General features: G+C 37.9%; 1 protein-coding gene across 1 annotated transcript in view; it reads right to left on the bottom strand.

Annotated features, from left to right (window-relative positions):
• Positions 1–4,309: 4,309 nt before the first annotated feature.
• LOC134546288 (elongation factor G, mitochondrial) overlaps positions 4,310–24,096 on the bottom strand; it is an 86,245-nt gene continuing 66,458 nt past the window's right edge. The window contains exons 14-15 of the mRNA XM_063389006.1: positions 12,562–12,722; positions 4,310–12,232 (exon numbers count right to left, since the gene is read on the bottom strand). Of these exons, the coding sequence (XP_063245076.1) occupies positions 12,050–12,232; positions 12,562–12,722 (344 nt within the window). The 3' untranslated portion in view covers positions 4,310–12,049. The remainder of the gene's footprint in view (positions 12,233–12,561; positions 12,723–24,096) is intronic.

A 24,096-nucleotide genomic window follows, 5' to 3' on the forward strand; every position in this document is an offset into this window, starting at 1 on the left:
AAACACTTGATGTAGTAGTTTGTTTCTGTCAGTCGCGCGGTGAAAAGTTTCGTGTTCACAACCAGGGCCGGCGCGTCCATATAGGCGAACTAGGCAACCGCCTAGGGCACCAAGTAGCTGGGGGCGGCGCAGCACGACACATAACAGCTCATATCATATGTTTAACGATTATTGAAACTAGATGAAAATGGATTAGTGTAACAGTTTAGAATGTTTATATTGATATAAGTAATTATTTAAAGTCCACGGTGACCTGTTTATGATTTGTAATAAGTGAAAAAGTAAAAAAAAAAAAAAAAAACACAAGCCTCCTTACATTTGATTGTTGACAAAATCTTAGGCTTACGTGATGTATTTTGAGGCAAGGAAAATTTTTTTGGGGTGTCCGGCGGGAGGGGGGGGGGCATTAAGGTTTTGCCTAGGGCGGCAATATACCTTGCACCGGCCCTGTTCACAACAGTGCGATATTTTCATCACGTCGATTGCTGCACGCGGCAACGCTCCGCGCCGAGGGGATGACGCAACGCGGAGCCGTGCGGGGTACAGTTACGTTCGCCGAGGGGAGGGGAGCACGCACGCGCTAGAACCAGGAACTGACGGGCAGCCCCGCCCCTGCGCAAGGTTGGCAGGCCTGTCGCGGCCAAGGCCGCGGACACCGGTTCTGCCACCAGAGCAAACAACGAGGCTTTGTCGCTCGGAACGCCAACAGAGACAGATTGTCCAGTGGGCGTGAAACGCTAACGACCTCCGCGGGCGATTTTTATCCAACACGACAGTATCGGCGTCTTTTTTTTTTTTTGTTGTTTACGACAGGGCCCACGCTGCACCCACCATTAATATTTTTATTTTGAATTCTGCTTAAGAGCCGCGCCTATCTGGGAACACATTCGGTATACAGAGTCACTTTTTTTGAAAACAATATATTCAAGTGGGGTCTGTTTACGAAAATCATCCAAGAATACGCTGCGGCCATACATCATTTTTAAAATCTAAAATGTATGTTTAGAAGAATTAAAATGGCTGAAATACGTGTTTTCTGAATAATTTTTAGACATGAAAGTTAAGTATAGATATGTACTTTATCAACACAAATACACCCCTGACTCGGCAAATCCTTAAATATATTGACTTGATTTAAAACTTTCTGTTTCTGGGCATAAGCCTTTGCTGTTTTTCACTGTATGTCATAGTCAGAATCATAGTCAAAATCAGTCGGTGGTTGTTTTCTGAGTGTTTGTGTATTCATCTCTGTCCATTCTTGATGTTTATATTCTCTATGACATCCAGTTAACCCTACACTGCCACTGCATAGTGTATCATTCATAATACAACCACTTCTTCATGGCTCGTCTGCCATCTAGAGAGAAACAGTTCAACCATAGATAGCGTGTTACAAGCAGCGTGCCAGCTGGAAGCTATAGTTCTAATCCTAACTGATAGGTAGCAGCGCAAGTCATTTTATTTACGCTCTTGGAAAAACTGCACGCTTGTTCCTGGATTTGTCTATTTACTTCATATTCAACATTTTTGCAGAGAGATTACTTCAACGCAGGAAGACTGATAAAATTATACGTGCTTTCGGTGTTTTAGAAGTGTGTTCCACTGTACAATACTTAGTTTTGTAGTCGTAAATAATAAATTTGTTCATCTTTTTGGTTGTATCATATACGATACAATATGCATTTTTGGCAAAAATTATTATATTTATGTTTTTGTCTTGCCATTTAGTTATTAATTGTTACATCAAATTTATCTTTGATTGTTATTTACTTACTTAAATATTTATTCATAGTATAGTTTTTTTTTTTAAAAAATGCCAGTTTTCGAAGTTTTGTTTATAATGCTAACAAAAAATGAATAGGTACTAATCTCATACAGGCAGATATATTATTTTTAGTTATAAAAATGTTGAACCATTATCTGGTAAATTTCTATGTTCACTGGAAATATAAAGCAAGCAAAAACAATGTTTCCTAATACAAGGAATAATATTAGAAGCCCTACAATTCTTCAAACTTGTAGTAAGAGCTGCTTGGAAAATACATTCGTACCTGCAAGTTGTAAAATTCAAAATTAATATTATACGCCTACATTCTTTCGGTTTTATTATTCAGTACTAGAAGTTTTATATACATATATGCATTGTATGTGTATATAGGCTTAATATATATATATGAAATATTATTTTATCTTTACAGAAATGAAGCAGAGAAAAAAGGCAGGTGTGATTTTTCCTTCGGAAAGTGAATCTAGCTTGGGATTGTCTGATGATTCAAATGCAGACCCAACATTTTGACTTACATCACGCAAAAGTTCTGCTTCAACTGAATGCAGTGACAGTGAGCAGTATTCCGACTAAACTGTAAGTACAAGTGTAAGTAAGTACAAGTACTCCTAAAGGTAACATTACTGGTACCCTTCAGCCAACAAAGAAGCAGGCGTCATTTCCCAGAAAACTTGTCTGGAAGATCGGTAACTTAGATGTGCCAGCTTGGTATGTGGACACAGTTCACAGTTCCAGTGCCTGTAGGAGACTATTTCATGAATTTGGACACACCTTTCCAGTTTTTCAACCTTTTCTTGGAGATGAGATTTTTGAGAAAATACTTTCAGAGTCTCAGCACAATGCCATCCAAAAAGACAAAAACAAACTTTTAGCGATAAAGAAGAATGAATTGAAAAAGTTTGTTGGAATTTGTATTATCATGTCAGTGGTTCACTTACCCAACACAAGGTCATACTGGAATGCTTCTTTAGGAAACACAATTATACAAGAGACCATGAGCTGCAACAGATTTGAAAACATACGTACAAACTTGCACTTTAGTAATAATGAAGATACTGTCCCATCGGGTCATCCCGGTCATGATCGCCTCCACAAAATAAGACTGGTCATAAACCATCTGAAAGCTAAATTTGCTAGTGTACCAATGGAGGAATCGCTTTCATTAGATGAGCAACTTTGTGCTACAAAAGCCAGGCACTACCTTAAACAATACATGCCTATGAAGCCACATAAATGGGGCTATAAGTTGTTTATTTTGAGCGGAGTGTCAGGTTTCGCCTGTAAGTTTGAAGAGTATTATGGGATGGAAAATGATGAGTCACAAACGTTGAAAAGTGAACCAGACCTTGGAGCCTGTGCCAATGTAGTGGTTCGGCTTGGACAATTGATTCCCGAGAAAAAAAACCATAGGCTTTATTTTGATAATTATTTTACAACCCCAGGCCTGATGGTATTTTTTGAGAAGAAAGGCATTCACTGCTTGGGAACTGTGTGCCAAAATAGGTTGCCTGGAGTGAAAGTTTCAAGTAAGAAAGAACTTCTCAAGAAAGAAAGAGGTTATTCTTCAAAATGTGTCACAAGAGTTGAAGATGTGGATTAGTCATGTGTGGTGTGGAAAGACAATAAAGCTGTGACACTTTTGTCAACATTTGCAGGAGAAAATCCTAAATGTAAAGTGTCTAGATTCGATAAGAAAAAAGAAATCATAGAATTTGAGTGCCCAAATGTAGTAAATATTTACAACAAACACATGGGTGGCGTAGATTTGCTGGATTCAATAACTGGTAGATACAAGATAAAGCTACGATCCAAAAAGTGGTACATTAAGCTGTTTTATCATTTCTTAGATTTGACTCTTGTAAACAGCTGGTTGCTATACAGAAGAGTACTTCAAGAGAAGGGAATTGACAGTAACATGGGTCTGAGTGACTTCAGAGAAGAAGTAGCTCTGTTTCTTTGTCGCATGGGAAAAAGCAATAATAAAAGAGGAAGACCAAGTCAAGAATTGGAAAATGCACTACAAGAGAAGAAAAAAGCAAATGCTGCACCAGTACCAACTGCAGATATCAGATTGGATGGATATTGTCATTGGCCAGTCTGGATGGATTCTCGACAGCGATGCAAGATACCTTCGTGCAAGTCTCTTTCATCTACAAAATGTGAAAAATGTCATGTGCACCTGTGCTACAAAAAATACAGCAATTGTTTTAAAATATATCATACCAGATAGGAGAAATGAACAGAAAATAATGTGTTTAGTAAGACAGTAATTTCTGAATAGTTATTTTAATGTGATTTTATTTATATTTTGCACTCAGGATGCATGATGTATCACTTATGATATATCCAAAAATGTTGTGATATACATAATATTCATTAACTTTAATTTTTTTTTAATATTTTTCTGTTATTAAACCATTTTTAACCATGTAAATACATTTTTTTCAAAAATTGTAAGAAAAATCATGTAATGTAGGGTTAAATCAGCAATAATATATGTAAAAAAAATTTTTAATCTTTCTTACCCGTGCAAGGTTTATTTAAAGAATACAACATATTCACATTCATATTGGCGATACACATGGTATATTATGTTGATCTCCTTCAAACATAACCAAAGAATAGCTTAGTGTTCACAATAGGTAATTAGTAAGGGAATTTGGATAACCCAAAATGGTTTTATCACGTATTCCAATTGGCTCTCTCTCATGATAAAACAAAACCAATTTTCAGTTGCTTTGAATCATGTGAAACTCATCAGCTGTTCATAACATTGTTACTTAACATGATCAGGTATATAGTGTAAAGCAAGAGTTCTGTGTAATAACAGACCTAAGATGATTTTTGTGCCACAAATCAGGAGTTACATAAAACTGACATTTATTCACTTTGTACTGATTAGCTTCATGCTCTTAGCCGTGATGAATAATGGAATTATTTTAACTGTCATCTTGTCTCTTCCCTCTCAAGAAACATCTCTTCTATTTTGGATGAAACATACAGGTACTGAACAAGGTGGCAAATTCTGGTCCAAATTTACTGATTTTATCCCATGGATTTCTAAAACCGCTCCATACAAGTGCTGAGATAGGCAATTCCTTTCTTGGTCTGTGTAACTGTGTGTTGTGCCATACCTAATGAGTCATAAAATAAATTTTGATAGTTAATTTTCCTACAGCTTAGCTCAATCTTGCATGAAATTTATCCTACGGATCTCCGGTGTTAGGAAAAATAGGTTGTAGACAATCCTAAAATTGCTAAAGAATTATTTCAATTAGTACTTCAATGTAATTTTCATGGAGCAGATTTATATCACCATGTACCCGAATAGCATTTCATATCTTTTACATATTTACTACACTAAGGTGTAGGATTTTGCCTTAGAAACTGATGTCTAGAAAGCAAAGACCTAACTCAGGCAAGAAAGGTAAGTACAAAGAATATCTATATTTTAACATTCTTGCCTGGATTCCATAAGATCAGTAAAGTAATTGATATTGTCATGAAAACTTCTATTTCTTGTAACAATTTATTAACTACTCTGTATCTTATTATAAAGAAATTAATAAAGATTTCATTTTCAAACAATATTGCATTTATATTAATTCAGTTCCTTTCTTCTGTTATAAACCACAACTTACTATCCATAGTTAAAAAAACTCCCCCGTCAAAACAAAAAACGAAACTTCACTATACCTATACAATATAAGTACCTACTAAGAAAACACACATTATTTATGAATGACATGAATTTCACTTCTGCATGGCCAACAAAATACTTTATCTACTTCAGCAATTACATTAGTGTTATCATCTTACTTTTTTCTTACAACAAAATAATTTTAATGCAACTAAATATTCACAAGATGTACTTCGTTGTTACCTTTTGTGGCAAACACACAACACCCACTCAGAGAATTGTTGGATTCTTGAGAATTTGAACACTTATGTATAGTACCTAATACTAAAATTAAGTACAGTAACAGCTTTATATTCTACTATAAACAGAATCGAGAGATGTGTTCTAAATCATTACGAGTCTTGCAATCTCGTCAAAAATGTCACAACACTACGAAAATATTAAAGACCCATTAATGCATCAAAACACCGCTATAGATAAACCTTTTAAACATTTTGTGTATCATCTTTCTCACAAGGAATATTTGGTGGTACCGTATTGGTCCGAAAACAGGCCGACCTCAAAAATAGGCCGACCCCTTCTACACTCAAAAACAGGGGAAAATAAATTTTATCTAACTAAAATGATTATCAGTAGCATATTACCACAGTAACACTTCAACTAAGTTAGTATTTATTGAACTGACAAAATGTGTTATTCTTCCATTTATTTTCACATTTTTTTGTAGTGGTGCCAACATTTTATACGGCAATGGCTACATTTCTAAGTTCATAGAAATTGTGACGTAAAAACGTTAACCGGTACCTTTAATTTTGACGTAAAAAACCCAAAATGGTTTCATATAAAACGTGTATGAATCAAACATAAAACAGCCAATATTGCAAATAGGTTTTATTTTTCTTGTTACTATTGGTATGTACCGGTATTTGTTTATTCGTGTCGCAACTACAAGATGCGAACACTGGTGCCATTTATCTATTTTGATTTTCCTGTGGTAGAAGAGTAAATAAAGCATACTAAGGTAAATAACCTTACGGCAAAATTGCTGTTTTTACTAATTGTTTACTGTAAATACCACATTTTACAAGCAAATAAAATTACCGCAGCCTGTTCAATACAGTCCAAAAATAACCAGACCGAGCTTTTAAATTTTAAAAGCTATGTGCTACAAGTGACCACATCTGTGTACTTAACTTAAAATATTATACGTTATTGGGGTTAAGTATGTTTACTAAATTTCTAAGTTGGAAAAATTACTAATTCCACATAAGTACGGCGTAATTTTAGGTCAATGAATTGTATATATGATAACATTTTTATGCCATAAGTGATTCTCCTTGAAATGTTTGTGGTTAATTATACTATTTTGGCTAGTGCCCCATTATAGGCCGACTCTAGATTTCAAGGTTAAAAAAACTGGCAAAAAAGGTCGGCCTATTTTCGGACCAATACTGTATTTTTCATTTTGCCATTCCTTTACAAAGTTCATTACAAAGCAATGATGTGGTCAAATAAATGATTCACAAACCTAGATTTCGGTAACTCATTTTTTTTCATTAATGTGATTATGTATTTAACTTTGCACTATCAAAGTTAATTGATTTTTAGAAGAATATATTCATCAATTTCATACCAATAAAACATTAATAAATTGATTATAATTTAGAAAACAAAATCCTAAATTTTAGATTAAGAGCATTGCCTGCAGAAGAGTCGCCCCTGCATATGAATCACAGCTACAATTTAGGTCATAAAAATCCAACTTATTTGCTGTAAGGGTCCTCTTCGAATATTAATTGCATCATATATCTGTTTACAGTAAAATACAAGTGAAAACTTTGTTTCCTGTCTCAGCTTATTGGTGCCTAAGAAATCTATTGTATTTTTTTAAAAAAATTGTCTTTCAGAATAGAAAAAAAAAAAAAGGCAGTAAGCTACACTTAGTCAGTTTCTTTTATAATAACTAGCACGCATGATACAGTTAGGGAGAAATGTGTGTGCAAGCTGAAGGGAGTAAAAAGCTGGGCTTTGAAGTGCTGCTTTTCAAAGCAATGGCTGCAGTTTTGTCACAGAATGTTGCATTTGAAAGCCGAGAAATCTCACGCAAAAAAAACTGTTGGGTCACAGTTGCAGAACTGTCACCACCACTACTTGGCCACAGCATTCACAGAACGCACATACACAAATCGGCTAGTTTATGTCAGGCAGTGCGTTAGTTATAATGAGAAAATACAATTATAGCAAAACTCAAAGATGTACCAGCACAATGCTACTTCCTGTCCAGTTATGGTCAAATGTTTCAGTCCCTCCATTTTCTCAATAATATGTATGTTTTTCCCCATAATACAATGTTTTTTTAAAATTGAAATTTATCAATTGTTAGAATATTACCACCTACTTATTTAATGAACAGTAATACAGAGTACCAATGTGTAAATTTTCTTTTCAAGATGTTTTCAAACATTTTAACCTTCAATTTTTCATTGCCAGTGTGTAACATATAAAAATGTAGCCAGCACTAGTTGGCATCATCATGTTTGGTTACATTGATGCACGTATAGAGTGCACATGCTTAGAGCCACCTGTTTTACGCGACGCGCGAAATCGTGAAATTTTTGCCATAATCTAGGAATTTGTGCGAAATTTACTGCGATGGCGATAAAACACGAAAAAATCACGAAATGAACGTATTCCTCTCGCTGTTGTGTTTACTTTTATTCGATTGAGCGCTATAAGTCAATCAGACCGTGTTAACGTGAGATATATAGATTATATCGATATTTCGTCGACTAGCTCGTTGCTGTTCACAAAAAACTACCATTTCCAAACAACAGAATAACGAAAAATGCTTACGCTCGATAAATTCCGATGTCATGTTCGCGCTAAAGAATCGACAGGTTTTTGTTTACGTGACAATTACGAGACCTCTGTCTGGCCGGGTTAGGTTCAGGTTCATGTTGTTAGGTTAGGTAAGGTGCAAAGAGAAAGTTCGAAGTTGTGAGAACTTAAATGCGAGCAATGTGAAGTTGAATCACGTTCTCCACCTCAACAGTTGCCTACTGGACGTGCGAGAACGATTCGTCGATTTAATATATTTATTCCATTAGTAGTATTTAGTCGAATGTCGGGAGTCTTGTGGTGTTGTTATTCTGTGATTATTTAGTCTCGTCGTAGATCTGCTTGTTTAATGTTTGCTTTGTCGACTGCGTGTAGTCTACGAAGGTTTAATGTAACGTTACAAAATAAAACGTTTAGAATGGTCAATGGTGGTTACAATTTACGACCGCGAGAAAGAATTCTTGCACGAAGGATTTTATATCTTTGATAAAACCAACAAGATTTTGATGTGCAAGTATTGTAATGTGCGCATCGAGTGGGCCAGGAAGGATACGTGTTTGAAACACATTAATGGCAGCACTTCCCAAAAAAAGAATAAAGCGTTCGCACAAGCTGCAAAACAATCTGAAGCAGCAAATACTTCAGGTGTCAAACGTCAGATTTCACTCACCGACGTAATTTCCCGCACGAAAAAGGCTAAAGAAGACAAACAAGAATTTGTTATGTCAACAGTTCGTGCTTTCATGGAAGCTAATATTTCTTTAGAGAAATTTGATCATCCTAAATTAAGGGATTCAATGAACAAGTACATGGAAGGTAGGCCTACTTTTAAAAACATCCTTTGATTTACAAACTTTATGATTTTTTTATTATTGTTTACACAGAAACTTGAAACTACACTGAAATTTGTAAAAAAAATTAAATTCCAGTCAATGAGCATAACATTTCAATACACAAGAACTTTAGTGCTTATTGTACCTAAATGAAACTGAATGAAACCTAAATTCTCATAATATTTTTAACATTTCTGGTTTTAAATTCCTGAAATTCTATCCAAATGTAGGAAATGCCCTAGGCCTAATTATATAATATTCCTGACGTTCCTTACTTTTCCCAGGTGCTGGTGATTTGCCTACAGCAAGTAGGCTACGAGATGCATATGTGCCTCAATTGATACTTGAAGAAGAAGAAAAAATGAAGAATGCTGTAAGGGAAAAGCGGGTTTCTATTCTTTGCGATGAAACCACAGACAGAAAGGGTCAGTGTGTGTTTTTGGTGCTGGTAAAGATTCTTGAATGTGGTGATAGTTCAGTTCAGAAATTGCTTGTGGGAGGTGTGAAAGTGCTAAAAAATGCAAATGCTACAGAATGCTCTCAATCAATTGTTTCTGTTATACAGAAACTTGAGATTATGTATGAAAACATTTCCATAACTTCTGATTCTGCTCGGTACATGGGGAAATGCATAAACACTATCAGAATCTTAGTTTCTGAAGAACTTCTACACACACAATGCTGGCACACAAAGTCAACTTGGTGACAAATTTGTGGGCTGTAGAACTCAAAAAGCTTAACGAGTGTGTGACACAAACGAAACATGTTTTTTTTGAAAAAGCGAAAAAAAAACAAAAAAAAAACATGCATACATATCTTTTCTTAAAGAAACGTATCCTCAAGAATCAGAGAAAGTGAAGCTCTTCCCAATGCCTGTTATCACTAGATGGAACTCGTGGTTCAGGAGTGTGGAATACCTGAGAGACCATTTGTGTGATGTAGTTGCTTTTTTCAACACCTCCTAAGACGACAGCACGGCCGTGCAATACTTCAAAAATTTGTCTTTGTCAGATACCAAAATAATCCAGTGCCAGGCAGTGTTTCTTGTGGAACACTTCAGCAAGTGCTGCAACTTATTGCAGTTGCTTGAAAGTTCATCAGTTCCCTTAGCTAACACTGGACACCAAGCTAAATGATTTGGCAAAATTATTTACTTTGGTGTGTGATGGATTCTTTTTTCAAATTACCTCTGAAATACTAGAAACCATTCCCAGGCAGAGCAGGGAAAGTTTAGCCTCTCTTTTCAAAGCTGTTGCTTCAACATGTTTGAATAAGCTAGTAGAGCTAAGGGAAAGTGACTCTGCAAAGTCATTCACTACAGCAGTTGGTAAAATTTTTGACCCAAGACATGTAATTAACAGTGCCCCTAGTGACATTTCTGACTTTTTAAAATGTATACCACTTTTGAAACAGCTTTCCGCATCAGTATTTGGAAGCATACTCTGTTTTCAGGGATATGGTGAAGTCTGACGCAGAGTCTAGTAAAGATGTAGATGTACTGTCTATGAAGTAAGACTTTCCATGTTTTATGGAATGTTCAGTGCAGGTTTTGTGGATTCCTGTCAGCAACGTTGACTCTGAACGAGGTTTCTCTTATTACGGAAACATTATGACAGACAGAAGGACAAGTATCTGTGCAGAAAATATGGAGCTGATGACTGCACTGGCTTTTCCATCTAGCTAATGTCCGTTGGGTGATAACACTGATAAATGATAAGTGATAAGTGATAACTTCTCCATAAGAAATGAAAAATTTAGATTTCTAATATGTTCTTTGGGAAGAATAGTGTTATGTTAATTGTAACTATTTTTGTACACTTTAAGTAATTATTAAATTCTTGTTTTTTCTGCATGACTTCAATAAAACTAAACATTTTTAAGATCACAAATTACCTGAGTTTTTAAAAAGAAATAAAAAAGCATTAAAAAAAATTCTAAAAGCGACGAAAATTTTACTGAAATTAGTTTTAAAAATGACGAAAAATACACCGAAATCAGTTTTAAAAATGACGAAAAATACACACAAATCAACAAAAAAAAATTAACGAAATCTGCCATTTATTTTCACCGCAAACAGGTGGCTCTACACATGCTCTGTCTCATGCAGAGTAAACTACATTTGATAGCCTGCACTCTTTCGTGGTTAGTGTGTACTACCATGATACTTATGGGAACACTTTGGTAGTTCTAGCTCAAGTTTTTCATTTTTTTCTTATAAGTTTAACGTAATACGTTTTTGTTGCATGACTAATTAATTTAAATTGTTTGACATGGTTTTGTATTATTCTCCACTTTTTAATTAAATGTACCTTCAATGCAACATGTTTTGTTTTTATGAAAAACAATCTCAACAAAAATGCTTTTCTTGCATAAAAATCGCACCCCTACTTTTTAAACTTGATATAGCATGAAATGTGTGAAGATTATGTAATAAAACAATGTTGTTTCTAGCTCTAAATATATGACTAGGTCCTACCCTTTATTCTATATTGTGAAAATACTGAAAATGAAAACTAAATTTGGTACAGTTAATTTTTTCAAACACAAAAGGATTAAATATATAACTGTAAAAAAATATCATAATTACCAGTTAACAAGAAGTTTATTGAAAAAAAAAATCATTTTTCTACAATAATTTTGTTAAATAGATGTTTAAAAATTTACACATTATTCTAAAAATAATTAGGCTATTTAATTTTCCAAAATAAACACTGGTAAAAATGATAAGGTAAATCACGATAAGTTTTAAAATTTCCAAAACACTTCATGATGTACCTAATCCTGTACAGAGTACACTCTTAATGTACATATTGGTAACAGGCATGTCCACTATTTTGCAGTCATCTTCTAGGAATGGAAGAAAGTTTGCAGAGCTCAATACGTCACACTGCAACATTAAACTGCACGACAACTTGAATGATACAAGCCTTCTTATCAGCTGACTAGAAGGTGTCAATTCTTTTTCGAAGACTGCTGGACACCAATGCCCAGGCTCTCTTGGTATTGCTGCACTATTCGCTCCTGGACACTCGGCAGCACTGGGGAGTACCTGCTGTACTCCATGCTGAACTCCCCTTTACCCTGAGTGTTGGATCGCAGCTCCGACGCATATCCAAACATGTCGTTCAGGGGCACCTGAAACCATTTGTTGGCGATATTCTGACACAGCCATTGGGAAATTATAGATTCAGGATGCAATGTCTTGAATCAAAGTTCATAGACTCTACTGTTATATTCCACCTGCCGTCAAATTATTCTTAAATGATGTTCCATTGTAGTATATGACATGGAATAACAAAACCCAATTTTTGCCACAACTTAAGAGTGTGAAGACACATTTAAAATAAAGCTGCATGTTTTTTTCTGATAAAAAGAATTGTTTAAATAATATTAAATATTTTAAGCGCTTCGAAGCAAAAGAACTCCAAGCATGATTTTCAAACGACACCCTGACTGCTACTTACTTCAGCGTAAAGAGTGAACCACCCGTCGCTGCCTTCCGTGCCAGTGACGATGCCGTGCCTCTTGTTGACGGAGCCTATGATGGCCCCTTGGAACTCGTCAGGCGCGGTCACCTCCACAGACATGACGGGCTCCAGGATCTGCCAGCTGCCATTTTCAAAAACTGAAAACAAACATTGCATTGAAAGCAGCACTCTCTTGACAGAGAAGAAAAAGTTCCACCCAAGAATGAATAACTAACAAACAAATGATTAAAGGCTTAACATTTTGTCAACATTGGGGTCATTAAAGACGTAGGATGATATGAGAATCGAGCACTGATGGAATTAAGTAGGCGTAGGAAATTGGAGTTTCCTGAGAAAGTTCACCCACAGTCAGCTAGGTTTCCCACTTGCGATAATCCGGGTTTTTATCCTGCTCAAAATTGAACTCAGTTCCCTTTGGTGGGAGGTCTGACAACTCAACCACCTTGCTCCCATCCACCCATGATCAGATGGTCAGATAACTTGCCTTCTACCAAGTAATCCAGGATATATTACCCCTGACAAAGACAAAACCGTTTTTTTTTTCACAGTGAGAAACATGGCGGACGTCGCTGTCAGCCAGTGGGTTTTCTCGAAAACAAGCTATAATTAAACACCAGAAACACAATTATGTAATGGCCAAAGGGGTCCATTAAAGCCACCATGGCCAAAAGACTTTCAAAAGCTCCAGCCACAAATTATTTTTCCCGTACAGCACCAGAATTTGAGACTATGACCAACATTGAGCGAAAAATGTCTGTTACTGTACGAAGCATGTGCAAAGCACTGTCACAAGATCAAGGAAATACAGCGGGGCCACACAAAATTTCAAATGAAATTCCCTGACATTTCCAGGTTTTCCCTAACCTGATCATAATTTTCCCTGCCAGAATTTTCAGTTAGGTTACTTAATTTTTTAAAATTAACTGTCACCATTTTTTTTAACTGTAAGTCTTCGACAGATAAATAAGTAAACAATGATTGAATTTAATTGTATCCCACGCATATGCACTATGTGATAAATGTAGGCATCTAAAGTTTCTTTTATCTACATACAAAACTACCTGAGAATGAAAACGTTTACTCACCCACATGTATTAATGCAGACAATTAAGTTGAACAGGATAAATGTTCCAACTAAGTGTCTAATTTGAAGATAAAAAATACTTGTTAACCTACCCACAAGAAATTAATGCATATTTTATAAATAAATAAACAAACAGTCTTTCTCCAACACTACAAACATTTTCTTTGGAATATTAATTACAATCTTTTAAAGACTTGATTTTCTATTCTAGAAGCACAGTTTATTTCTTTGCATTTTTGATAAGCTCTTGTCTTTTCTTTTTCAACACATTCTTGAGTCTTTTCTTGTTCTTTTCTCTTTTCTAGGTACTCCTGATAACAGGCTCTTGCATTTTGTGCGGCATGTATCATGGGTTTCGCTATGGTAACATTTTTTTACACCACCAAGTGCCAAAACTGCATCGTATATCTGCCTCTGTGCTATTAAAGATGCCCCTTTTTGGTTTTCTATGATACATTCCTTATGTACTGAAAATCCTCTCTCAAGACTCACATTGCCATGAGAAAGAATGAGAATTTTCTTGACCATTTTTTTATCCATTTACAACTAGAAAGATCTCTAACCCATTGGTAGGGCCCCCTGAAAGTGGTAAATAAAATTTTCAGATTTTGTCATTAAAAATGAGCAAAAGCGGTGTTAAAATTCACTTAAAAACACAAAAGCGGTGCTAAAAACTTGAGAAAAAAAAGTGTGTGTGTTACTGTAAATATATCTGAAATTATTTAAGTTAAATAATTTTACTTGAACCTACTCATTACTGAATACCCTAAACAAATAGGTTACATATATTTATATGACAAACTTTTGATTTAGACACTGATTATTAGTTCGTTCCCATAAATTAATCTGGAAAACTATTAATCCCTTTAACAAAATCTATAACACACTGTAGACCAACTGATCATCATCGTCACACCATTCAAAAATGAATGTTTGTTTACATTTTTCCGCTTTTTGGCGTGATTTTAAAGGGGACGCACCACAACGCCGAAATGCCAAATTGACCACAACGCAGACAGCTAGAAAACTGCTGTGTACCACAATGCTGAAATACACTAACGCCGAAAAATGTCATTGCAGGACTGCCACAAAGGTTAGGTTAGGTTAGGTTAGGTTAGGTTAGGTTAGGTTAGGTTAGGTTAGGTTAGGTTAGGTTAGGTTAGACTAGGTTAGGTTAGGTTAGACTAGGTTAGGTTAGGTTAGGCTAGGCTAGGATAGGTTAGGTTAGGTTTGATTGTGGTATTTCGGCATTAAGGTATATTTAAGAAACACACACAAATTCATTCAGTTGTTATTTCGGCATTGTGGTACACAGCAGTTTTCTAGCTGTTTGCGTTGTGATCAATTTTGACATTTGGCGTTGTGGTATTTCGGCGTTGTGGTAACGACCCGATTTAAAATGCTTGTGCTGCCCCGCAGGGCCTGGTTCGCCCGATAATCTGCTTCGGGGGGGACACTTCATAGGGCATGGCAATCACATTTTTCTAATTGCTATACAGTTTTATCCAACATCTGAGCACGAAAATTATAATCAAAATACCACGTTGATTAAATAATTATTACATTTGTTTTAACATTTTATCACATTTATGGCATAAATTGGTACTGTTGAAATGAAAATAATATATTTACTTAAAATAAAATAAACAAGTTTTCGTTGGCATGTTGAACCACTTGTTTATCCAACAACACCATAATTAATGGCGTCGGCGTTGAATTAAGCAATATTATATTTACGTAATACAAAATTTCTAATGAAATTTTGTTTCATTCTATTGAAATAGTAATCTCGTTAAATATTATCAATGATTTCATGAACTACTTTATAAATTACTGTTATGAAACATGCCTGATTCGGCTACGTGTTGTGTTAAATACTGCTACAACAAGAGATAATAATAATTTACTTTACTTTAAGTTTCCGCTTGACGAAACTAGGTATGTCATACATGATCATGCCAACAGGATTAAGGGATAAACTTGGATACGTGATATAGAACAATTACCGAGGTGAGGGTTGCGATAACCTGAAGTTTCTTTTTAATTTTGATGTTGAAATTAAAGTTTTTTTCCCCCTTAACAATTGCTACACACCTGTCTTAAAGAAGTGAAGATAGGAGAAATATTTGTACTTTCACCTAATCCATAAAGAATTAGATGCCATTGGTAACAGCTTCATTTCAGTTTTTGTGGAAAATTTTACATCTTAGGCTGTTAAATTTGCCAGAAATACACATTGCCTGTGTTATGATTAAATACTTCTGCACGTTTTTTTATGCAATAGTTTTATTTGCCATTTGTAATGCAATTCGGTAGGTACCTACCAAAATCCTAACCTTAACCTCAATCAACATGATTCTACTAGAAAAGAAATTATTTCTTGGACATAAAAAAAAGCAGCAATTTATTATAATCCGAAAATATGTTACATGTTATGCATTTTGACTAATGTTATGCCACGTAAACAAAAATATTTTTAACCGAAATGAGGTTAAGGCAAACACTGTCCCGAAGGTAAGAAATTTAATTATTGTTTTAAAAATATTGCTCTCCTAAATCATTATATGTATGTTACGTTTACCGATATTTAGTTAAATGATTTGCCTTTTTTATAAGGAAAAAATAATAATATCAATATTTTATAAATATTAATGCATGCACGAAACAAGTCACAAGCTCGCTAACATTCAGTTGAAGCTGCAAAATTCCCTACTATTCAAATTAGTGTTTTAAGCATATTAACTGCAAATTGTACTTTCTAGGATCAATGTTGTATCTAAATTAAAATTTACTTATAATTTGAAACGTAAGTCTTACTCCAGAAGGTACTTTATCTCGGTTTTAAGCTATTGCAACTTCGTTTTAATGTTTGTCAAGTTTGCATTTTTGTATAGCAACTAGGGCATTTATGAATAAAAAAAAAGTTGAACTGCAATAGCATTGAGTGTTCTCTCTGTACTAGTACTTTATTTACTCTATTATCTGCTTGATATTAAGACGCTGTTCCAACTATATGTCAGCGCCCCCGGCTGACGTGGTATGGCCACTCACGTAAGGCTGTTCCAAACACTGTTCGCCCAATCATCTGCTTGCTTTTGTATTTATCTGGTGTAGCTGTTCCAAGCTGACGTCAGTGCCCCGAGCGGTTTGCGTAGGCTTTAAAACTTCGCCTGTTTGTCTTATCTATCCAAACATTATGCCAGAAAGGAAAATAAATGCTGTAGTTTTGCGTATTTTTATAGTATATTTTTGGGTTTAACATTATAACGTGAGCGTGTGTAAGCTTTTGTTTGCTTTAGTGCATTTATGACTAATGTTCAGTGGTGGCCATGTTGCGGTGTTTGTTTACCTGTGACGAGACAATTCTTTTACCCTTTTCGCGTAAAAACACTGTGATTTCACGTTTTAATACTAAATTTCCTGTAAAAACGCTGTGTTATGGCAATTTCAAGTAAAAACTGTATTTTAAGGTGTTTTCGCGTTTATCTTCGTTTAATCGCGATCGCGAAAAGAACAGGCCCCTACCCATTGGTCATCCAGTCTGTCTTGCTCTCTAAAAAATTAATTTATTCTTTAAAAAATTCAGTTCCTGTAATATACACGTATTGGCGTTGAACTACATCAGCTTCCATCCATGTGATATGCCTTTTTGTACCAAGTGCTGCAATGTGGATGTTAATCTCTTGTCTTCCAAATTCACCTCTTTGACAGTACGAAGATTTTTGGATTCTGAGATGTCTATACTTGTTACCAAGTTAGCAGCATTCATTACTTCTGTCTTGACAAATATTGACGTCATAGCTCCCAGTATATGTTTTAGTGATTAATACAAGATTGGACTATCTGACTTAAATTGTCAAAAAAAAAAAAACTCCACTTGCTAGAGCCTGGAAAAATGTTAGCTTACAAATTAGCAGATTATCTTTAACATTTGAAGCCACAGTATTAAAACTCTTACATTTTGGAGTCAATTTCTAATCCTTTTTCACAGCATCAACATACTGAATAACCTTAGGCAATATCTGAATCGCTCTGGTCACCACTTTTCTATTTTCAACCCAACTGACACTGCAGAACTTTAATGGAAAAAGTTTGGAATTGAAAAACTGGATAAAATCACCACGTCGAGCAGGAACATCCATGAATAATAAATACAAGGCCCTTAAAAACACAATAATTTCCCATTCAGTTGCCTTTATTCCTGCTTTGAAAACACAGTGTTTATTGTGTAAGCCACAAGTACCAACATCCAAAATCAGAGGGGCATCAAAATCTTTAGCAGCTAAACTGACAGATACGAAGGAACTTTATATTTACATTTGGGCCATCCACTGACACCTGCAAAATCTTGGCAAAGTAAATTTCTGATAAAGCTCGTTTGAGTGCTTCCAACAACTTCTCAAAAGTAGCGTGATTAAGATATTCTGAAGAAAAATATCTAGTTGAAACACGTTGCTCACTTTCTTTCCAAAATCGCATAATGACATCCATTTGACCTAGCCACTTTGTTCAGTGATTCATCAAACCCTACTAACAACTCCAAACATTCCATAACTTCCTTTTTAAGTTCAGAATGAAAATATGGAGCGAGCCGTTACAAAATAACATAACCAATTTTGGTTCGCTGGAGCTGCATTTTGCTTGCTATCTCAGAATCAGGAAACATTAACTGAAACACGGACACATCGTTTGCTGCACATCTCAGGGACTTGGCTGACATTATAGTCTCAAACACCATATTATTTCAGCAGTGTAAACATTTTCCCCGAGAACAAATGTATTCATTCTATGTAACACCTTATGTGCTGGCACAGGAACTACATCAAACATTTTTGTTAAATCATTTTCAGCTACTGCAGACGATGTACACACAAATAAAGAACTCAACAAGGAAGATGCAGCATATTATGAGCTAATAAATCCTTTGTTAAGCTGCTCAGATTTTACTGAATTAGTTAAGAACCCATCCAAGTTAACAAAAATTTTTCTACTTCTCGCAGCTTTCTTGTGCTTTTCACCTTGCGCGTGGCTTGTAATGGCACGTCTTTCCATGTTGCTTAATGAAATTGTTTTTTGGAAAAACAAACACCTAGCTTCATTTTTGTTTAATTCTGACAATACCAACTGTTATGACGCGATAACTGAGTGGACTGTATACGAAAATAAATAGCGATGCCATTAAAACGAAACAAATTAACAGTGAGGCTACACCATTGTACTACTCACCGCCATGATGATAATATAACTGACTTCCAGCCGGAAGTCCAGGGCTGCCAACTATTGGCAGAGGAAGCTTGCGCATGGTTGCCACTACACAGCAGCGCGGGAAATACAAACTTGAAGTGTCTCTTATATGTTGAGGTCTAACCAATGTTGTTAGCACAAATTACCAGCACTAATACGGTCTGAACATTAATGTTACTAACACAAATTATATACACTAATACACAGTCTGAACATTCCGCCCACCTTGAAACGTCATTTCAACACAATGGTAGAGGACAGAGCTTGACCACTGGGCGTTTGAGAGATCCAGTGGTGGTGCGCACAGTAGCCACTCGTGTCACACCATCCTTTCCAGGGTGAAGGTCCTGGATACGCCCCAGGCACCACTGTAGAGGTGGTGATCTCTCATCCTTGAGCAACACAAGCTGATGGGGTACAAGAGGCGTTGCGGGTTTGTGCCACTTATTTCGCTGTTGCAAAGTGTGCAAATAGTCTCTGTGCCAACGATGCCAGAAATCCTGCTGTAACCGCTCCACAAGCTGCCAACGATTTAGATGATTTAGTGGAACACTCTGGAGATCAGGCTCTGGCAATGCTACCAATGGTTCCAATGTCAAGAAATGACCAGGAGTCAATGCGTTGACGTCATTGGGGTCGCTGCTCAATGGACACAACGGCCGGGAATTCAAGGTGGCTTCCACTTGGACCAGTACACTGTACAACTCTTCATATGTCAACACCTGCTCACCAATCACTTTCTGAAGATGGGTTTTGAACGACTTGACTCCAGCCTCCCAGAGGCCTCCGAAGTGAGGAGCAGCAGGTGGGTTGAAGTGCCATGTAATACCGAGCTGAGACACGACATCTGTGATGGCTTGTTGATGAACAGGTGACGACACTAGCTGTTGAACTTCCTTGAGGTGGTTGTGTGCTCCAACAAAGTTTGTGCCACAATCTGAGTAAATGTCTGAAGATCTCCCTCATCTACCAATGAAGCGCTTGTAAGCAGCAAGAAATGCCTCGGTGGATAAATCAGAGGCAAGTTCAACGTGAACGGCTTTGGTAGCACAGCATACAAAAATGCAAAGGTAAGCCTTCAGGATGGGTGACCTGCGCAATCTAGCAAGTTTGATGGGAAATGGTCCAGCATAGTCGACTCCTGACTTAGCGAAGAGCTTGATCTGCTGAACCCTCATGGCTGGAAGATCTCCCATCTTAGGTTGAGCAAAGGAGGGCCTTTGCTTGAAGCAGCGCAAGCAAGTACAAAGTAAACGAGTAATGGCATCCTTGTCACCCAAGATCCAAAACTGTTCTCTCAGAATACCCCTGAGTGTCTGAACTCCTGGATGGTTATTTTTGTTGTGATAATGGCGTATGATGAGATCAGTCAGAGGATCGGATTTTGGCAGAAGCACCGGATGCTTGTGCTCGAATGGGATTGTAGCTTGAGGCAGTCTGCCGCCCACCCTAATCAATCCACGATCATCCAAAAGGGGTACTAACTTTCAAATCTGGGAAGAAGTGCAACGAGCTCTTCTGAGAGCATCAATGTCTTTCTGTAATGAGCTAGATTGTGTGCGAAGCAGCCAAAGCCTTAACGCATGATCCAATTCCAAGGGTGTGAGGCTCCCATATACGCGTGCTGAGTGGGAAGTACGCACGTTGTGAACAAAACGCAGCATAAATGCTGTGACCCTCAACAACTTGGTAAGATGGCTGAATCTGGTCACCAGCTGTTCTATGTCATGATTATGGGTCATGGCTTCCAACGTCACAACCTTGTGTTCCAGAAGGACTGGGTCCGCTTCAACAGCATGTTGGGATTTTAAAGGCCAATACTGAGTTTGCTCTTGTAACCATACTGGCCCTGTCCACCACAAGTGGCGGTTTAGCAACTGAGTAGGTAGGAGGCCACGGGAGGCACAGTCCGCCGGATTGTGCTCGGATGGTACATGTCGCCACCAGGATGAGGATGTCAGGTCTTGAAGCTCACTTACTCGGTTGGCCACGAAGGTTTTCAGCTGGTGTGGGGAGGAGTTTATCCAGGCCAAAACGACTTGAGAGTCCGTCCATGCTGTAACTGATGACAAACTGAACTCCTTTTGATAAGTTGCAACGACACGTTTGAGCAGGCGCGCCAGCAATAAGGCACCACACAACTCCAGGCGAGGCAAAGACTGGACCTCGACTGGTGCTATTTTCGACTTTCCGATTAGCAAATGGGTGTGGATTTTGTTGTTCGATTCTATGATACGTAAGTACACCACAGCAGCAAAGCCGGTCTCAGAACTATCCGAAAAACCATGGATTTCATAAACACACCCCTCAGACCCTTGTATGTGACGGTCTGCCAGTTCAGATGGAAGATCAGCGTCCCAGTCAATAGTTTGCAGCCAGAGAATCTGCAGCAGATGTTTGGCGAACATTAACAGAGGGCAAAGCCAACCAAGTGGGTCAAATATTCTAGCAATCGTTGAAAGGATGGTCCTTTTTGTGGCATGGTTGGAACTTTCTTCAATCTTGTACGCAAATGTATCTGACCCTGGACTCCACTGCAGTCCTAAGACTTTGATAATAGCCTGACAATCAGGATCAAAGCTCAACATCTGGGGTGTTTCAACATCTTCATGTGGAAGCCAGTCCAGAAGTGTGGGGTGATTGCTCATGAATTTCCGTAGTTTAAAGCCACCTTTGGCAAGACAAGAAAGAAGTTCCCTTTGAACATCCAGTGCTGAATCAATGGAACTCGATCCTGTGACCACATCGTCCACATAAATGTCAGATAACAGGACTTTAGATGCGAGAGGAAAGGCTGCAGCCTCATCCCTAGCCAGCTGCTGTATTGTACGAAGAGCTAGGTAGGGGGCTGCAGATACTCCATAAGTAACTGTTCTCAAGCGAAAGTCTTCAACAGGATCAGTGTCACAGGACCGCCAGACAATGCGTTGGTAATCCTGGTGCATCTGATGGATAGAAATTTGTCGGTACATCTGTTTTATGTCCGCAGTGAATACTATTGCATGTGACCGAAAGCCAAGCAAAACATCAATTATTTCTCTCTGTAGTTTGGGACCAGTAAGCAGGCAGTCATTCAATGACCTTCCAGTAGAGCCCTTAGCGGAGGCATCAAACACCACACGTAACTTGGTGGTTGAACTGTCAGGTTTAACTACAGCGTGGTGAGGAATGTAGTATGCTGGAACTGAATGAATTTGTTCTGGAGGAACCTTCTCCATGTGTCCTGCAACCAGATAGTCCTTCATGAAATCCGAGTACATTGCTGATACATCTGGGTTCCCTTTAAGGCGCCTCTCCAAACCAAGCAGGCGATTTATGGCTTGAGCACGAGTGTCTCCCAACTCAGGGGATGTGTTGAATGGCAAACATACACTGTAGCGCCCATCCTCCATGCGCTTGTGAGATTCAACAAACATTCTCTCACAACGCATATCTTCAGGTGAATGATGCTTAATGGTGGGGTACTCCTCAACTTCCCAGAATTTCTTCATGACTTCTCCCAATGGAGGGGAGGAACAGAACAAAGAGACTGTGAAGGATTGTGAGTCCGCAGGAGCTGGTTTAGAGGGTACCCCTCCCATCAAGATCCAGCCAAACACTGAATTTAAAGCAACATGCTGCCACCCGTAACCAATAGTGGAAACACATCTGCCCCGATAAGCAGGTCGATGGGGCCAGGCGTATCAAATGAGGGATCCGCCAACTTTAAGCTAGAGACTGCCTTGCGGACACTGGGCGACACCATTACGCTGGGTAAATTACCAGTTATACGTGGAAGAATAAAGACATCAATAGCAAACTGAGGACCAGTGCTACCAACTGGCATAACTACAACTGAAGCACGGGCCTTGGCAACGTTCACCTGAGTGCCTGATAACCCACTGACTGGCACTTGGGTTCTCTCACGATGTAGCCGCAACTTCTGCATGCAGTGCTCAGTAAGGAAACTAGCCTGACTTGCTGTGTCCAACAAGGCCCTAACAACACATGGATTACCTGCAGCATCTAAAATCTGCACCTGAGCTGTTGACAACAGAACAGTGTGATCAGCTATCGCAACAGCTGACGTGACTGAGGAGACTGCGGATACAGTTTCTCCAGAAGACGTTTGGTCTGCATCCGAAACTTGTGCTACTTTGTCATGAACATGATCATTTACAAAATGCAATAAGGTGTGATGTCTATTACCACATTTATGACACGAGAAAGTAGACGAGCAATTTTTCGAAAGGTGTGTTTTACCAAGGCAGTTTAAACACAACTTCTCTTTCTTCACGACAGCAAAACGATCCTGAGGGTTCTGTTTATGAAAGTCGGGGCACTGGTGCAACATATGAGATGCACTGCACATACAGCAAGACTGCGTTGAAGTAAGGAGAGCATTTGTGCGATACTGAGATTGAGTCGGGTATTTCTGCTTAAAGGGCTGTCTCCCCAAAGTGTTAGTACGAGATGTACCACTGACTACTTCCTGGGCCCTACAGTGTTTTTCCAGAAATGCACAAAAGGAATTAATGTTGGGAAACTCACGACCTAATGTCATCTCCCACTCTACTCGAAGCTTAGAGTCTAGGCGCTTGCTCAGTATAGGGAGCAGGATCATGTCCCAATGGTTTACCGGGGCCTGCAATGCCTTAAGTGCTGATATATTTTCAGAAATGACTGTCAACAGCCGCCGTAAAGAACTTGGTGAGTCTACTGAGGCTGCAGGTGCCTGTAGTAGGGCCTCAACATGTGCCGACACAATCAAACGTTTGTTCTCATAGCGTTCCGTGAGCAAGTTCCAAGCTACTTTAAAGTTTGCCTCTGACAAAGGTAGCGACTGAATCATCCCAAGCGGATCGCCCACGAGAGCACCCTTCAGGTATGCCAACTTTTCTACAGATGACAAAGCAGTGTTGTCCGAAACTAATGTGGAAAACAAATTGGAGAAATTCGACCACTGCTGCGGGGTTCCGTCAAAGCTGGGAAGTGTGATTTTCGGTAATGCAACATTTAACTTACGGAGTTCTGAAGCACTGCCTTCAGGCCCGGGTGATAACCCAGGCTTCCTGTTCACAGAGTCAACGACGGCCATGACTGTGTAATACTGCTCTTCAAAGTCTACCAAACGTCGCTGATGCTGTTCACTGTTGAAATTCTTCCTTTTGTCCGACGAAGCTTCCACCTCGATGAAATCCGCT

The sequence above is a fragment of the Bacillus rossius genome, chromosome 1 (genome assembly GCF_032445375.1).
Source record: "Bacillus rossius redtenbacheri isolate Brsri chromosome 1, Brsri_v3, whole genome shotgun sequence".
Lineage (NCBI taxonomy): Eukaryota > Metazoa > Arthropoda > Insecta > Phasmatodea > Bacillidae > Bacillus > Bacillus rossius.